The following is a 17,953-nucleotide window of genomic DNA, read 5'->3' on the forward strand; positions in this document are numbered from 1 at the left end:
TCCCCACAGACCGCACCATCTGATCCCCACAGACCGCAGCATCTGATCCCCACAGACCGCACCCCCTGATCCCCACAGACCGCACCATCTGATCCCCACAGACCGCAGCATCTGATCCCCACAGACCGCACCCCCTGATCCCCACAGACCGCACCATCTGATCCCCATAGACCGCACCATCTGATCCCCACAGACCGCACTCTCTGATCCCCACAGACCGCACTCTCTGATCCCCACAGACCGCACCCCCTGATCCCCACAGACCGCACCCTCTGATCCCCACAGACCGCACCCCCTGATCCCCACAGACCGCACCATCTGATCCCCACAGACCGCACCCCCTGATCCCCACAGACCGCACCATCTGATCCCCACAGACCGCACCCCCTGATCCCCATAGACCGCACCATCTGATCCCCACAGACCGCACCCCCTGATCCCCATAGACCGCACCATCTGATCCCCACAGACCGCACCATCTGATCCCCACAGACCGCACCATCTGATCCCCACAGACCGCACCCCCTGATCCCCACAGACCGCACCATCTGATCCCCACAGACCGCACCCTCTGATCCCCACAGACCGCACCCCCTGATCCCCACAGACCGCGCCATCTGATCCCCACAGGCCGCACCATCTGATCCCCACAGACCGCACCCCCTGATCCCCACAGACCGCACCCCCGATCCCCACAGACCGCACCATCTGATCCCCATAGACCGCACCATCTGATCCCCACAGACCGCACCATCTGATGCCCACAGACCGCACCATCTGATCCCCACAGACCGCACCATCTGATCCCCACAGACCGCACCATCTGATCCCCACAGACCGCACTCTCTGATCCCCACAGACCGCACCCTCTGATCCCCACAGACCGCACCCCCTGATCCCCACAGACCGCACTCTCTGATCCCCACAGACCGCAGCATCTGATCCCCACAGACCGCACCATCTGATCCCCACAGACCGCACCCTCTGATCCCCACAGACCTCACCCTCTGATCCCCACAGACCGCACCCCCTGATCCCCACAGACCGCACCCTCTGATCCCCACAGACCGCACCCCCTGATCCCCAAAGACCGCACCCCCTGATCCCCACAGACCGCACCATCTGATCCCCACAGACCGCACCCCCTGATCCCCACAGACCGCACCCCCTGATCCCCACAGACCGCACCCCCTGATCCCCACAGACCGCACCCCCTGATCCCCACAGACCGCACCATCTGATCCCCACAGACCGCACCATCTGATCCCCACAGACCGCAGCATCTGATCCCCACAGACCGCACCCCCTGATCCCCACAGACCGCACCATCTGATCCCCATAGACCGCACCATCTGATCCCCACAGACCGCACTCTCTGATCCCCACAGACCGCACTCTCTGATCCCCACAGACCGCACCCTCTGATCCCCACAGACCGCACCCCCTGATCCCCACAGACCGCACCATCTGATCCCCACAGACCGCACCCCCTGATCCCCACAGACCGCACCATCTGATCCCCATAGACCGCACCATCTGATCCCCACAGACCGCACTCTCTGATCCCCACAGACCGCACTCTCTGATCCCCACAGACCGCACCCCCTGATCCCCACAGACCGCACCCTCTGAACCCCACAGACCGCACCCCCTGATCCCCACAGACCGCACCATCTGATCCCCACAGACCGCACCCCCTGATCCCCATAGACCGCACCATCTGATCCCCACAGACCGCACCCCCTGATCCCCATAGACCGCACCATCTGATCCCCACAGACCGCACCATCTGATCCCCACAGACCGCACCATCTGATCCCCACAGACCGCACCCCCTGATCCCCACAGACCGCACCATCTGATCCCCACAGACCGCACCCTCTGATCCCCACAGACCGCACCCCCTGATCCCCACAGACCGCGCCATCTGATCCCCACAGGCCGCACCATCTGATCCCCACAGACCGCACCCCCTGATCCCCACAGACCGCACCCCCGATCCCCACAGACCGCACCCCCGATCCCCATAGACCGCACCATCTGATCCCCATAGACCGCACCATCTGATCCCCACAGACCGCACCATCTGATGCCCACAGACCGCACCATCTGATCCCCACAGACCGCACCATCTGATCCCCACAGACCGCACCATCTGATCCCCACAGACCGCACCATCTGATCCCCACAGACCGCACCCCCTGATCCCCACAGACCGCACCATCTGATCCCCACAGACCGCACCATCTGATCCCCACAGACCGCACCCCCTGATCCCCATAGACCGCACCATCTGATCCCCATAGACCGCACCATCTGATCCCCACAGACCGCACCATCTGATCCCCACTGTGACAGAGGGATCGAGGAATCCACAGGGATGGAGGGATCGAGGAATCCACTGACTTCATGTGTCCACATCAGAGATCTGTCTTCAGTGCTGTCCCCTGAATCATTTAAACCTCCCACGCCAATCAGACTGCATTTTACCATTGGAAATAGGCGAAGAATTTAACAGAATCGCAGCTCCTGAGGGAACTAACGGGGACAGGGTGTGGCATCTGATGAAGCCGATAGACCATTGCCAATACACACCACAACTGTTAATGGGTGTCAATGTAACCAGTGAAAGCCCCGCAGACCCCCTCACCATGAGATAAAGAGCAACAAATAAGTCATTGGTTCTCCATCAGAGGATGGGCAGGACTGAGAATGGCCCAATTCTGCTCCAAGTGACAGAGTGACCACGAACCCAACCCTTGCCAAGTGAGGAGCTCAGTCCACGTGAGAGCAGGTGGTGTGATCTTAGCACGGAGTTTCTCAGTGAGTGCTCCATTTATTGCTTCTTCTCAGAGGGGTTCGGCCCTTACACCCCAGACACAATCTTCAGTGTCTGTTCCTGAACCCTTACACCCCAGACACAATCTTCAGTGTCTGTTCCTGAACCCTTACACCCCAGACACAATCTTCAGTGTCTGCTCCTGAACCCTTACACCCCAGACACAATCTTCAGTGTCTGCTCCTGAACCCTTACACCCCAGACACAATCTTCAGTGTCTGCTCCTGAACCCTTACACCCCAGACACAATCTTCAGTGTCTGCTCCTGAACCCTTACACCCCAGACACAATCTTCAGTGTCTGCTCCTGAACCCTTACACCCCAGACACAATCTTCAGTGTCTGCTCCTGAACCCTTACACCCCAGACACAATCTTCAGTGTCTGCTCCTGAACCCTTACACCCCAGACACAATCTTCAGTGTCTGTTCCTGAACCCTTACATCCCAGACACAATCTTCAGTGTCTGCTCCTGAACCCTTACACCCCAGACACAATCTTCAGTGTCTGCTCCTGAACCCTTACACCCCAGACACAATCTTCAGTGTCTGTTCCTGAACCCTTACATCCCAGACACAATCTTCAGTGTCTGCTCCTGAACCCTTACATCCCAGACACAGGATTGTAATCTCCTGAAGGAACACAGCAGGCAAGTATGGAGATTGCTCAGTGTGCACCGAGATCCCCTTGTACTGAAGCAGGGCTCCTCACGACCAGTGCCCGCCTCGAGCAGGAGTACAAGGCAGAGGTGGGGGACATGGGTCTGCCCCTCCGATTCCCCCACACACTAAGCTCCCAGTTTCAACCAATACATCAGTCGCCCAGTGGAACCGAAGCTGTTTCCCACAAGAAGAGTAATTAAACTAGGGAACCAACACTTCTACTTAATGGGGCCTGTCGCTCACTGTGTGGAGTCTGGGACAGTCCCAGTCCCTTGCTTTCTGTTGTTGGAAACAAGATAAGGAGATGGGACAGCACTGAATCCCAGCCCGATCAGCATACAGCAGCTTAGCAACCCATGGGTTTTTTATCATTCATTCTCGGGATGTGGGCGTCGCTGGCGAGGCCAGCATTTATTGCCCATCCCTGTTGCCCTTGAGAAGGTGGTGGTGAGCCGCCTTCTTGAACCTCTGCAGTCCGTGTGGTGAAGGTTCTCCCACAGTGCTGTTAGGGAGTTCCAGGATTTTGACCCAGCGATGATGGGGGATGTGTGACATGGAGGGGATCTTGGAGGTGGTGTTGTTCCCATGTACCTGCTGCCCTTGTCCTTCTCAGTGGTGAAGGCCTGTGTCTGGTGGCCCAGAACTGTATAGAGCAGCAAGTCTGCTGAGGGTCACAGATGATGGGGAGATGGAACTGAGGGGACTCCAGGGCAGTATGAGCACCACTATGATATGGGTGTCTGTATGTGTTTGATGGACCCCTGATACAAATGATGATTTCTCACCTTCTTTCTGTGTTCTCTGCCGTGTAAAATTTGTTCTGAACCTGTTAGCTCGATGCCCTGAATCTTTCACAGCTCACTGCTGAGTTCCGCAAGATCTTTGGCCATTTCATAACCTTCCACTCCCCAACGGCACTCCCATGTGACAGGGAGCTCATGTCCCTTCCTTACACAAACTCCTTCAGAAGGAAAACTAATCTAGAGGGGGTGTTACCCCATAGGGAGGAGCGGGAGGTTTCTCCTGTGGGGCCCCCGGGGTGGGTTGAACTGACAGTGTTACCCACACTGTCACCCACTGAGTCGGAATGTGAGGGGGTGGTGTGCGGTGCAGAAACGCACAGACTATTTTACGTGGGTACTACATGGCTGAGGGAGTCACCTTGTGAGCAAATCCCCTTCCCCATGGGTTGAATTACTCCCTAACATTTCACAGCGGTGAGTGATCACACCACAGGCCAGTGAAATCGAGTCACTCCTGCATTATAAACCCATCAACAGCATCAAGTGACTTTGATGTGGGTATTTATGGTTCTTTGTTAACATTATTTTTTGGAATGTTTTACTCTGTGACCAATTTGTATATAATAATGGGAATGGGTGGGTTTTAGACTTTTATTTTTTATTACGCTGAGAGATGTGACAGAGGGGTTCTTGTTGGCTGGGACCTCTCTGTAAACACCACTGGAGCTATAGTGCTCTGTATGCTCAAAATGGATTTGCCTGTTTCAGAAAGAATCTTCCAGCTGATGTATTAAAATTAATATTAATGTTTTCAGATGTGGGGCTTTGTGCAAAGAAATCATTGTCTCTAAGTTCTTCGCGTGTACAGGATAACAACGAGAGACATGAGCAGATATTCTGTGGTGGTGATGTTGGAGAAGCAGGAGATGGTGTAACTCCATCCTCCTGTCAATGGCACCATGGGATCTTATACATCCAACCGAGAGGTGCTTAAAATGTTTAAAGAATTCGATAGGGTAGATACAGAGCAACTATTTCCTCTGGTGGGGGAATCCAGAACAAGGGGGCACAATCTAAAAAATGAGAGCTGGGCCGTTCAGGAGTGAAATCAGGAAGCATTTTTTCACACAAAGGGTAGTGGAAATCTGGAACTCCCCCCCACCAAAAGGCTATGGATGCTGGGGGTCAATTGGAGCTTTCTAGACTGAGATCGATAGATGTTTGTTAGGTAAGGGTATCGAGGGGTATGGAGCAATGGCAGGTAAATGGAGATGAGGTACAGATCAGCCATACACCGTGCGAATGAGTATTGACATCACAGGCCCAACCTCAGTGTTGATTACTCATTTTTTTATTTATTGATCAGAAATGCAATTAGCCACATCTGGATTCCCCGTTAGCCACATGTGCCAAGCGACTAACCTGTTGGCCAACACTGACCTAGACCAGCCTCCAGACAACAAAATCACTGGATTTCTCCTGTCTGAGCCTGTGACCCTATGAAATTACTGCTCAGCGTTTGTGTGTTTAAGCAAGGTCTCGGTTTGTTAAGAAAAGAAAAATCAGCAAACGCTAGAAATCTGAAACGACGACAGAAACTGCTGGAAATACAGCGGATCAATGATCTGTTGTGAAGTGAAAAGACAAGTTAATGTTTCAGGTACAACCCTTCATCGGAACCGGAAACTAACAGATAAGCAAGTATTTCAGTAAGGTAGGATAAAATAGAAAAAAGGATGGGTGAGAAACAACAGTTACTGCCGTCACAAGGAGGGAGGGAGTGGGTCGAATGAGCTGCAGACTCGCATGGTATAAAAGATCGCCTTGTTTTTCAGCTGTTTTATCAACTTTTTTAAATTGATAAAATGATCCTTTTTTTCATTCATTCATGAGATGTGGGTGTCGCTGGCGAGGCAGGCATTTATTGCCCATCCCTAATTGCCCTTGAGAAGGTGGTGGTGAGCCGCCTTCTTGAACCGCTGCAGTCCGTGTGGTGAAGGTTCTCCCACAGTGCTGTTAGGAAGGGAGTTCCAGGATTTTGACCCAGCGACGATGAAGGAACGGCGATGTATTTCCAAGTCAGGATGGTGTGTGACTTGGAGGGGAACGTGCAGGTGGTGTTGTTCCCATGTGCCTGCTGCCCTTGTCCTTCTAGGTGGTAGAGGTCGCGGGTTTGGGAGGTGCTGTTTAAGAAGCCTTGGCGAGTTGCTGCAGTGCATCCTGTGGATGGTACACACTGCGCCGGTGGTGAAGGGAGTGAATGTTTAGGGTGGTGGACGGGGTGCCAGTGAAGCGGGCTGCTTTGTCCTGGATGGTGTCGAGCTTCTTGAGTGTTGTTGGAGCTGCACTCATCCAGGCAAGTGGAGAGTATTCCATCACACTATTGACTTGTGCCTTGTAGATGGTGGAAAGGCTTTGGGGAGTCAGGAGGTGACTCACTCGCCACAGAATACCCAGCTTCTGACCTGCTCTTGTAGCCACAGTATTTATATGGCTGGTCCAGTTAAGTTTCTGGTCAATGGTGACCCCCAGGATGTTGATGGTGGGCAATTCGGCGATGGTAATGCCGTTGAATGTCAAGGGGAGGTGGTTAGACTCTCTCTTGTTGAAGATGGTCATTGCCTGGCACTTGTCTGGCGCGAATGTTACTTGCCACATATCAGCCCAAGCCTGGATGTTGTCCAGGTCATGCTGCATGCGGGCACGGACTGCTTCATTATCTGAGGGGTTGCGAATGGAACTGAACACTGTGCAATCATCAGCGAACATCCCCATTCCTGACCTTATGATGGAGGGAAGGTCATTGATGAAACAACTGAAGATGGTTGGGCATTTGATCATTTGATCCATTTGGCATTTGATGGGTAACAGAATGTGTAGGCCCGTCATCCACCTAACACCCTCTGTAATTATTACTAACTCCTCCACCAAACCGCTCACCGATCCTGCCTTAACCGGGATGCCCTGTCATTAATCGGTGCCACCAGGAAAAGCAGAGTCGCTGCAGGACGGCTGAGATTGCAAACTCGCGGATTTGAGGTTTCTACATTAGATTTGACCCCGAGTCCCACTCTTTCAACACGTTGCACAATGAGGGACACACAGCCCACGGTGCAGCATAGCTCAAATTTGGGCTAAATCAGCTGTGGCTCAGTGGGTAGTACTCTCGTCTCTAGGTCAGAAGGTCATGGGTTCAAGCCCCACTCCAGATACTTGAGCCCATAATCCAGGCTGATACTCCCAGTGCAGTACTGAGGGAGTGCTGCACTGTCAGAGATGGATGAGACATTAAACTGAGGTCCTGTCTGTCCTCCCAGGTGGGTGTAAAAGATCCCACTGGTACTATTGGAAGAAGTGCAGGGGAGTTCACCCTGTGCCATGGCCAATGTTTATCCCTCAACCAACATCACAGAAACAGATTATCTGGTCATTTATCACATTGCTGTTTGTGGGATCTTGCTGTGTGCAATTTGGCTGCTGTGTTCCCTATATTCCAACAGTGACTACACTTTAAAAGTACTTCATTGGCTGTTAAGCACCTTGGGACATCCTGAGGTTGTGAAAGGCACGATAGAAATGCAAGTCTTTTTCTTCTTTCAAATCAGCTGGTGAAGTCTTGCCCAACACATTTAATTGTCCCCTATGTCCCTCCGTGGTAAATTATTCCACAGCCTGACTCCCATTCGGGTGAAAAGACCCCCCCTTCCCTCTCCATCTTGCCTTCAGTGTGACTTTGTTGCATTGTCGCAGTGTAAACCCTCTTAAGTCAAGTGAGCCAAGAAAAAAAGGCTGAAAATGAATCCGAGTTACACTTTATTCACAGCAAGTTCACATACAACAAACCTGTTTTTTTAAAAAAAAGTTTATTCATTAATGGAAAAAAGTACTAAAAATAAATTATCAGGTAGGATGTGCAACCTTCCATGGAACTGCACACACCGGAGATCGACAGGCTGTAGGCCAATCAGGAGCCCCATCCTACGTTGTCACACAAACAGTCTGATTAATAGGAGCTGTGGTTTCTCAATTCACTGCGGACTAACCGAGAGGTTTGTGTTCTTTTATTCCCATTTATACACGGACATTTATCGAGTACAGTTGATCATCCACAGAAATGCACCATTGTTAACCGCCCTCCCAACCCCACATCCAAACCATCACTGCTACCAGTATCTCCACCCATTCTGCTCATTTTGCTGTCATCCAGTTCAGCTAAGCTAAGTTAAAGGCCAGAGAAGATGCCAGCTCCAACCTGCTTATCAGGACAACGCAGTCAACTTGATCGGCACCCCATCCACCAGTTTAAATATCCCCCATCAGCACACAGTGGCTGCAGTGTGTACCATCTACAGGATGCACTGCAGCAACTCGCCAAGACTTCTTCAGCAGCACCTCTCAAACCCATGGCCTCTACCACCTAGAAGGACAAAGGTGCATGGGAACACGATCAGCTCCAAGTTCCCCTCAAAGTCACACACCATCCCGACTTGGACATATAACGGCCGTTCGTTCATTGTCGCTGGGTCAAAATCCTGGAACTCCTGACCTAACAGCACTGTGGGAGAACCTTCACCACATGGACTGCAGCAGTTCAAGAAGGCAGCTCACCACCACCTTCTCAAGGGCAATTAGGGATGGGCAATAAATGCCGGCCTTGCCAACGATGCCCACAATCCGAGAATGAATAAATTAAATAAAGCTCCTTGTTTAGAGGCAGGTTTACCAAGTACATGTACTTTCCTGTTGACTTGTCATTATCTTAATTGGGAACCAAGGCACCGTTCTTTGCTAATATACCTCACCCAAACACCTCCAATATTTTTAATTCCGGAATTTGGGAATTCATTTAATGTATTTCATTTTTTGAAACAAATATGCTTGCTTGGCTCAGTTGGTAGCACGCTCCCCTCTGAATCAGGTGGTTGTGGATTCAAGCCTCACTCCTGGCCTGGCGCCTATAATCTAGGCCAACCCTGAGAGACTGACATTGTTAGAGGTGATGTCTTTCAGATGAGACATTAAAGTGAAGCCCTGTCTCCTGCTCAGTATCCCATAGTGTAAGTTGAAGAGCGGGGAATTCTCCCAGTGTCCTGGCCAACATTCCTCCCTCAGCCAAAAGCAGATCAAGTGGTCATTCATCTTGCTGCTGTTTGTGGGATCCTGCTGTGCATGAATTTGCCTGCCATGTTTGTCTACAGAACAACAGTGACTACACTTCCAAAGTAATTCATTGATGTGATGCCATATTCAAAAGGCATTCGATAAAGTGCCACATAAAAGGTTGTTACACAAGGTAAGAGTTCATGGGGTTGGGGGTAATATATTAGCATGGATAGAGGATTGGTTAAAGGACAGAAAACAGAGTAGGAATAAACGGGTCATTCTCAGGTTGGCAGGCTGTAACTAGTGGGGTGCCGCAAGGATCGGTGCTTGGGCCTCAGCTATTTACAATCTATATTAAAGACTTAGATGAAGGGACCGAGTGTAATGTATCCAAGTTTGCTGACGATACAAAGCTAGGTGGGAAAGTAAGCTGTGAGGAGGACACAAAGAGTCTGCAAAGGGATATAGACAGGTTAAGTGAGTGGGCAAGAAGGTGGCAGATGGAGTATAATGTGGGGAAATGTGAGGTTATTCACTTTGGTAGGAAGAATAGACAAACAGAATATTTTTTAAATGGTGAGAAACTATTAAATGTTGGTGTTCAGAGAGACTTGGGTGTCCTCGAACAAGAAACACAAAAAGTTAGCATGCAGGTATAGCAAGCAATTAGGAAAGCAAAAGGCATGTTGGCCTTTATTGCAAGGGGGTTGGAGCACAAGAGTAAGGAAGTCTTGCTACAGTTGTACAGGGCTTTAGTGAGACCTCACCTGGAGTACTGTCTACAGTTTTGGTTTCCTTATCTAAGGAAGGATATACTTGCCTTAGAGGCGGCGCAACGATGGTTCACATGATTGATTCCTGGGATGAGAGGGTTGTCCTATTAAGAGAGGTTGAGTAGAATGGGCCGATACTCTCTGAAGTTTAGAAGAATGAGGTGATCTCATTGAAACATATAAGATTATGAGGGGGCTTGACAGGGTAGAGGCTGAAAGATTGTTCCCCTGGCTGGAGAGTCTAGAACTAGGGGGCATAGTCTCAGGATAAGGGGTCTGACATTTAAGACTGAGATGAGGAATTTCTTCACTCAGAGGGTTGTGAATCTTTGGAATTCTCTACCCCAGAGGGCTGTGGATGCTGAGTCGTTGAATATATTCAACGCTGAGATCGATAGATTTTTGGACTGTAGGGGAATCAAAGGATGTGGGGATCGGGCGGGAAAGTGGAGTTGAGGTTGAAGATCAGCCCTGGTCTGATTGAATGGCGGAGCAGGCTCGAGGGGCCGTATGGTCTACTCCTGCTCCTATGTCTTATATTCTTATGAAACACACTGCGATTCCTTGAGGGCGTGATAAGGCACTAATAAATGCAGTGCTTGTTCTGTGGTATATGACTGATACCAGTATTGAGGTTTTATAGTTTGCCAGTTTCATTACACTCAACAGCTTCCATGAAACCTGGCTCTTCATTCCTTCCACAGATGCTTTACAATCCAATCCTGAGGATATAATACGAGGAACGTTGCAATTTTAATTTATCGGCCCTTTTGTTATATATAAAGGGACGCTCAATGAGGGTTTCTTTCACGTTTGTGAAACATGAGTCAGTCATTTACCTTTGTAAAGTGTGCTGCACTGTCGGAGGTGCCCCTTTTCGGATGGGACATTAAACCGAAGCCCCGTCTGCTGCGTTTCCTACATTACAACACTTGTAAAGTGCTTAAGGGTCATGAAAGGCGCTATATAAATGCAAGTTCATTCGATCTGATGGTAACTGTTAGACCACGAGCAGGGTCAATGATGGGGTCAGTTTTGTTATCCTGCGATCTGTGTTGTCGTTCCCCCACCCTCAAATCAGAGAGAGTTGAGGGTAATATCAGGAACCAATTCGAAAGTTCCTGCCATCACAGATCATTCATTTGGTTTGTGCAGTAGGCCAGTGCAGTATGGGACTGTACATCTAAACTGGTTACTGTTCGGGACGGGGTTCAGTACGCAACACAAAAACCCTGGCACACAACCTGTACTGTAAGGAAGCTGGCCGATGTTTTCCAGGAGGCGGACACCACCAATACAGATCGTGTGCGGCATGCTGGCAAAGTAACATTTCTCCAATAAGAACAAATGCCGGAAATTTCCTCGGGGCTCTCCCGATCAGACAATGTATCTTCAGCAGAAGATCAGCAGAGGAACAGTTCACATCTTTATCTGGGGTTCACGTCTTTATCTGAGAACCAACGAAGAAATTCTCAGCAATCCTTGCTTGCCCTGTTGATAGACGTCAGCTGGTGCAGACCTTAGGTACAACATTAGACACACACCAGGCGGGAGTGAATTGTTCCCTTTTACCCGCTGTGCCTTGTACGTGTACAGGAGCTGACACCGAGACACACACGGGCCGTTCAGTACCAGACGGAAGTTCCTTTTTACCTGCTGTGTACTATACATGTACAGGAGCTGATATAGAGTCACACATGGGCCGTACAGTACCAGACGGAAGTTCCCTTTTACCTGCTTTGTACTATACATGTACAGGAACTGACACCGAGACACACACAGGCCGTACAGTACCAGATGGAAGTTCCCTTTTACCTGATGTGTACTATACATGTACAGGAACTGATATGGAGTCACACACGGGCCGTACAGTACTAGACTGGAGTGAATTGTTCCCTTTTACCCGCTGTGTACTGTACATGTACAGGAGCTGGCATTGAGACACACACGAAGCATACAGTACCAGTCCAGATTGATGGGAGCAGGGACTTGGGGAGGGAGCAGAGACCTGGGGAGGGGAGCAGAGACCTGGGGAGGGGAGCAGAGACCTGGGGAGGGGAGCATAAAGCAGAGCAGGAACCTTGAGAGGAGAGCAGGTATCTCAGGAAGAGAGTAAGCAGCTGGGGAGCAGAGAGGAGCAGGTATCAGGAGGAGAGTAAGGAGCTGGGGAGCAGAGAGGAGCAGGTATCAGGAGAAGAGTAAGGAGCTGGGGAGCAGAGAGGAGCAGGTATCAGGAGGAGAGTAAGGAGCTGGGGAGCAGAGAGGAGCAGGTATCAGGAGGAGAGTAAGGAGCTGGGGAGCAGAGAGGAGCAGGTATCAGGAGAAGAGTAAGGAGCTGGGGAGCAGAGAGGAGCAGGTATCAGGAGGAGAGTAAGGAGCTGGGGAGCAGAGAGGAGCAGGTATCAGGAGGAGAGTAAGGAGCTGGGGAGCAGAGAGGACGGCTTGGGACTGGGGATATGCACAGAGCTAAAAAGGCCAGTCAATAAATAAAAAAATGGGAGTTATAAATTAAATATACCTGGCATATCCCTTTAATGAAGACTTACTGCAGCTCAAACATCAATGTAAGACTTTCTACCTGTGCCATAATACAGCAGGTGATAAAGAAGAAGGTAACTCCAGACCAGGGACACTCCAACTCTACACCATCAGTAGGAGCCTTTTCTACCAAGATGAATGTGGGAAATTCGGGTCAGTGATGCACACAGACATTTTAAACGCTCAGGAAACACACTAGTGAGCTCGAATTTCTGACCTGCGCTTACAGTGGGCAAGGCTCCCTATTGATTGTATGGTAATAATCCTACTTTATGCTATCAATCACCTAAAGGCACCAACCCATAGACACCATCACTAACAGGCACCAACCCATAGACACCGTCACTAACGGGCACCAACCCATAGAAACCGTCACTAACGGGCACCAACCCATAGAAACCGTCACTAACGGGCACCAACCCATAGACACCGTCACTCAGATATACTGACCCATAGATGCCGTCATTGAGAGATACTGATGTATAGATACCAACACTGAGATACTGACCCATAAATACCAACACACAGATACTGGCATATATATACCAACACTGAAACATACCGACCTATAGACACCATCACTGAGATACTGACCTATAGACACCAAAGAATCCATCACTAATAGATACAGTCCCATAGTCTAACACTGACACCTATTACCAATAGAGTCCATCACAGATAAATAAGGACCTATGAGTGATAGAGGGACAATGGGTCAGTGTCCATCGGTGATGGAGGGACTCGGAGTAATTATCTATATGTGTTGGTCTTTAACTCACAGCGTTACCTTCTCATTGATGTGTTTCTCGTGGGCCTTTTGACTCCAGTACTTGCCCTTGGTATATCCAGCAATTACATACACCTTTTACCAACTCTACAAATCACAAATTGGAAACAAAAACCAAAATTAGATTACTGAGGTTTTTCTATCAAATGCTTGACAGGGGAGTGAAGCTGCTTGGAGCTCTGATTCAAAGGTGACAGCCCTGGCAGTGTTAGGGCAAGATCAGCATTAACTTCTTCCTGCAAGTAAAGTTAGTTTTAAAACAGGCAAGATCTGGAATCATCTCATGGTAACGTCAGAGATTCTATGAATGGTGGGCAGCCCCTTTGACTTGTGTTACCTGCTATCTTCTCACACATTGAGTCCTTGATGTTCGAACCAGGAGTAGCCTGGAATTCTTGGAAGCCCAGAGTCAGCATGGCGCTGTGGCTCTTTTGTCAGTATAACTTCCAACTTGCTCCGTGTGTTCTCTGACTTGCCGAAGCTTCATTTCTATTGACGGGGGCAGTGACACTTTCAAATCTACCATCTGGAAAATCACCTTGCACTGGCTATTTGCTAACCAGGATTCTGTTCAGGAGATTTAAAACATGACTCCTCCTCCGCTCCCGTTGCCAATACTGCGCACAGCGCAAAAAAAATTACAAATTAAAGTCATTTGAATTCGCTTTGAATTCTCCATATCCACTGGCCTTTACACTCGTGACGTGAACTGACTTCATCCTCACTGCTAGGATTCTGTGTTTACAGTCAATAGATCCTTGAGGAGGACAGTTAGCGCCCACAACCGTGAACAGAGTCTCTCGTAGGACCAATGTGCTAATCCGCTTCACTCTGCACTTTACAAGGCTTGCTTAAGATCTTTGATTTATATATTTTGGGCTTTTTTGTCATTTCTTTTTTTTTGTAAATCTTTGCAACTCTTCTCTTGCCAGTCTGTTCTGTGAGGTCAGATTAGTGCCAACAGTAGGTCGTGTTCAGTCTGCTGATTGGGTGTCAAGGCCTGTCCTTCACACATATGCAGACACACTCGTCCCTCGCACACAAACACACTCATCCCTCGCACACATACACACTCGTCCCTCGCACACATACACACTCATCCCTCGCACACATACACACTCGTCCCTCGCACACAAACACACTCATCCCTCGCACACATACACACTCATCCCTCGCACACACATACACGCACACACACGTATGTACACACATATACATGCACGCGTACACGCACATACCTCACACGCATACTCGCGCGATGGGAGGTATCTCAACTACATTTACAGGACTTGACAATCATGTTTGACAGCTGTTCCACCTTGGGTGTTCGACCGACATAGTACAGGATAGTCAGAGGTTCCAGGTCCTGAGGAGTACAGCACGGAGTCGCTGAAGCCTCTGGATTTAATGTATTGTATAGTCCCAGCACCTGCAATGGAAAAGAAACAATAAGAAACAGTGCAAGAAAGGGCCATTCGGCCCATTCAGCTGTCTCTCCAACTCGCCCAGCCCGCAATCCAACTCGCCCAGCCCGCAATCCAACTCGCCCAGCCCGCAATCCAACTCGCCCAGCCCGCAATCCAACTCCCCAGCCCTCAATCCAACTCGCCCAGCCCGCAATCCAACTCGCCCAGCCCGCAATCCAACTCGCCCAGCCCGCAATCCAACTCGCCCAGCCCGCAATCCAACTCCCCAGCCCTCAATCCAACTCGCCCAGCCCGCAATCCAACTCGCCCAGCCCGCAATCCAACTCCCCAGCCCGCAATCCAACTCGCCCAGCCCTCAATCCAACTCGCCCAGTCCGCAATCCAACTCCCCAGTCCGCAATCCAACTCCCCAGCCCGCAATCCAACTCGCCCAGCCCGCAATCCAACTCGCCCAGCCCTCAATCCAACTCGCCCAGTCCGCAATCCAACTCCCCAGTCCGCAATCCAACTCCCCAGCCCGCAATCCAACTCCCCAGCCCGCAATCCAACTCCCCAGCCCGCAATCCAACTCACCCAGCCCTCAATCCAACTCGCCCAGTCCGCAATCCAACTCACCCAGTTCGCAATCCAACTCCCCAGCCCGCAATCCAACTCACCCAGCCCGCAATCCAACTCGCCCAGCCCGCAATCCAACTCTCCCAGCCCGCAATCCAACTCGCCCAGCCCTCAATCCAACTCGCCCAGTCCGCAATCCAACTCCCCAGTCCACAATCCAACTCCCCAGCCCGCAATCCAACTCGCCCAGCCCGCAATCCAACTCGCCCAGCCCTCAATCCAACTCGCCCAGTCCGCAATCCAACTCCCCAGTCCGCAATCCAACTCCCCAGCCCGCAATCCAACTCCCCAGCCCGCAATCCAACTCCCCAGCCCGCAATCCAACTCACCCAGTCCGCAATCCAACTCCCCAGTCCGCAATCCAACTCCCCAGCCCGCAATCCAACTCCCCAGCCCGCAATCCAACTCCCCAGCCCGCAATCCAACTCACCCAGCCCTCAATCCAACTCGCCCAGTCCGCAATCCAACTCACCCAGTCCGCAATCCAACTCACCCAGCCCGCAATCCAACTCACCCAGCCCGCAATCCAACTCTCCCAGCCCGCAATCCAACTCGCCCAGCCCTCAATCCAACTCGCCCAGCCCTCAATCCAACTCGCCCAGCCCGCAATCCAACTCACCCAGCCCGCAATCCAACTCGCCCAGCCCTCAATCCAACTCGCCCAGCCCTCAATCCAACTCGCCCAGTCCGCAATCCAACTCGCCCAGCCCGCAATCCAACTCGCCCTCTCAATTGAGATAACAGCAAACAATGAAGAGAACATTAATGAATTGAGGGAACATCAATGAATGAGTGAAGGAATCACCAATGAATGGAGGAATCAATGAATGGAGGGAATATCAATGATTGGAGTGAATATGCAGAGAGAATGGAGAGGACCAATGTCCTTACGGGGAGGTTCACTGGTGCTGTGGGGGAGGGGCAACAGGATGTAGCAATAGAAAGAAACAAGGTGCACAGAGGATTGGGAGAGACAGACAGCACTAGAGTGAGAAATAATACGGCAGTAGATGGGATCAGACTAAGAGAGAATATGAGAATGTCTAAAATAGGTTTAGAGTGCATGTGTGTAAACACACGAAGTGTGGTAAATAAGGTCGGTGAGCTGCAGGCACAAATAGCCACATGGGAATATGATGTAGTGGCGATAACAGAGACCGGACTCAAAAAAGGGCAGGATTGGGTACTAAATATTCCTGGATACAAAGTGTTCAGGAAAGATAGGGAAGGGAAAAAAGGAATGGTGGGGGGGTGGTGTCAGTATTGATTAATGGGAATATTGCAGTGCTGGTGAGAGAGGATGTCCTGGAGGGGTCAAGGACAGAATCTATTTGGTTAGAGTTAAGAAACAATAGAGGTGCCATTACACTACTGGGGGTATTCTATAGGCCACCAATTAGTGGGAAGGAGATAGAGGGGCAAATTTGCAGGGAAATTACAGAGAGGTGCAAGAACTATAGAGTAGTGATAATGGGGGACTTCAAATATCCTAATATAGACTGGGATAGTAATAGTGTAAAGGGCAAAGAGGGGGAAGAATTTTTGAAGTGTGCTCAGGAGAACTTTCTTGACCAGTACGTTTCCGGCCCAATGAGGAAGGAGGCATTGCTGGATCTGGTTCTGGGGAATGAGGTGGGTCAAGTGGAGCAAGTGTCAGTGGGGGAACGTTTAGGGAACAGTGATCATAGTGTCATAAGGTTTGGATTAGTTATGGAAAAGGACAAGGAACAATCTAGAGTAAAAATACTCAATTGGGGGAGGGCCAATTTCAGTGAGTTGAGAACGGATCTGGCCCGGGTAAATTAGAATCAAAGATTGGCAGGTAAAACTGTAATCGAACAATGGGCGGCCTTTAAAGAGGAGATGGTTCGGGTACAGTCTGGGTACATTCCCACGAGGGGGAAAGGAGGGCAACTAAAGCCAGAGCTCCCTGGATTTCGAAAAATACAGAGAGTAAGATGAAGCAGAAAAAGGGGGAGTATGACAGATGTCAGGTTGATAACACAAGTGAGAACCGGGCAGAATATAGAAAGTTCAGAGGGGAAGTGAAAAAGGAAATAAGAGGGGCAAAGAGAGAGTATGAGAATAGACTGGTGGCCAACATAAAAGGGAATCCAAAAGTCTTCTGTAGGCATGTAAACAGTAAACGGGGAGTAAGAGGAGGGGTGGGGCCAATTAGGGACCAAAAAAGAGATCTACACATGGAGGCAGAGGGCATGGCCGAGGTACTAAATGAGTACTTTGCATCTGTCTTTACCAAGGAAGAAGATGCTGTCAAAGAGGAGATAGTTGAGATACTGGATGGGCTAAAAATTGATAAAGAGGAGGTACTAGAAAGGCTAGCTGTACTTAAAGTAGATAAGTCACCCGGTCCGGATGGGATGCATCCGAGGTTGCTGAGGGAAGTAAGGGTGGAAATTGCGGAGGTACTGGGCATAATCTTCCAAACATCCTTAGATATGGGGGTG

At 50.2% G+C, this 17,953-nt stretch overlaps 1 protein-coding gene across 1 annotated transcript in view; it reads right to left on the reverse strand.

Moving 5' to 3' along the window:
* Window positions 1-8,030: 8,030 nt before the first annotated feature.
* The window catches only part of tgfb3 (transforming growth factor, beta 3), a 120,511-nt gene continuing 110,588 nt past the window's right edge, over window positions 8,031-17,953 (reverse strand). Inside the window, exon 7 of the mRNA XM_067992134.1 lies at window positions 8,031-14,872. Within this exon, the coding sequence (XP_067848235.1) occupies window positions 14,714-14,872 (159 nt within the window). The 3' untranslated portion in view covers window positions 8,031-14,713. The remainder of the gene's footprint in view (window positions 14,873-17,953) is intronic.

The sequence above is a fragment of the Heptranchias perlo genome, chromosome 10 (genome assembly GCF_035084215.1).
Source record: "Heptranchias perlo isolate sHepPer1 chromosome 10, sHepPer1.hap1, whole genome shotgun sequence".
NCBI classification, from domain to species: domain Eukaryota; kingdom Metazoa; phylum Chordata; class Chondrichthyes; order Hexanchiformes; family Hexanchidae; genus Heptranchias; species Heptranchias perlo.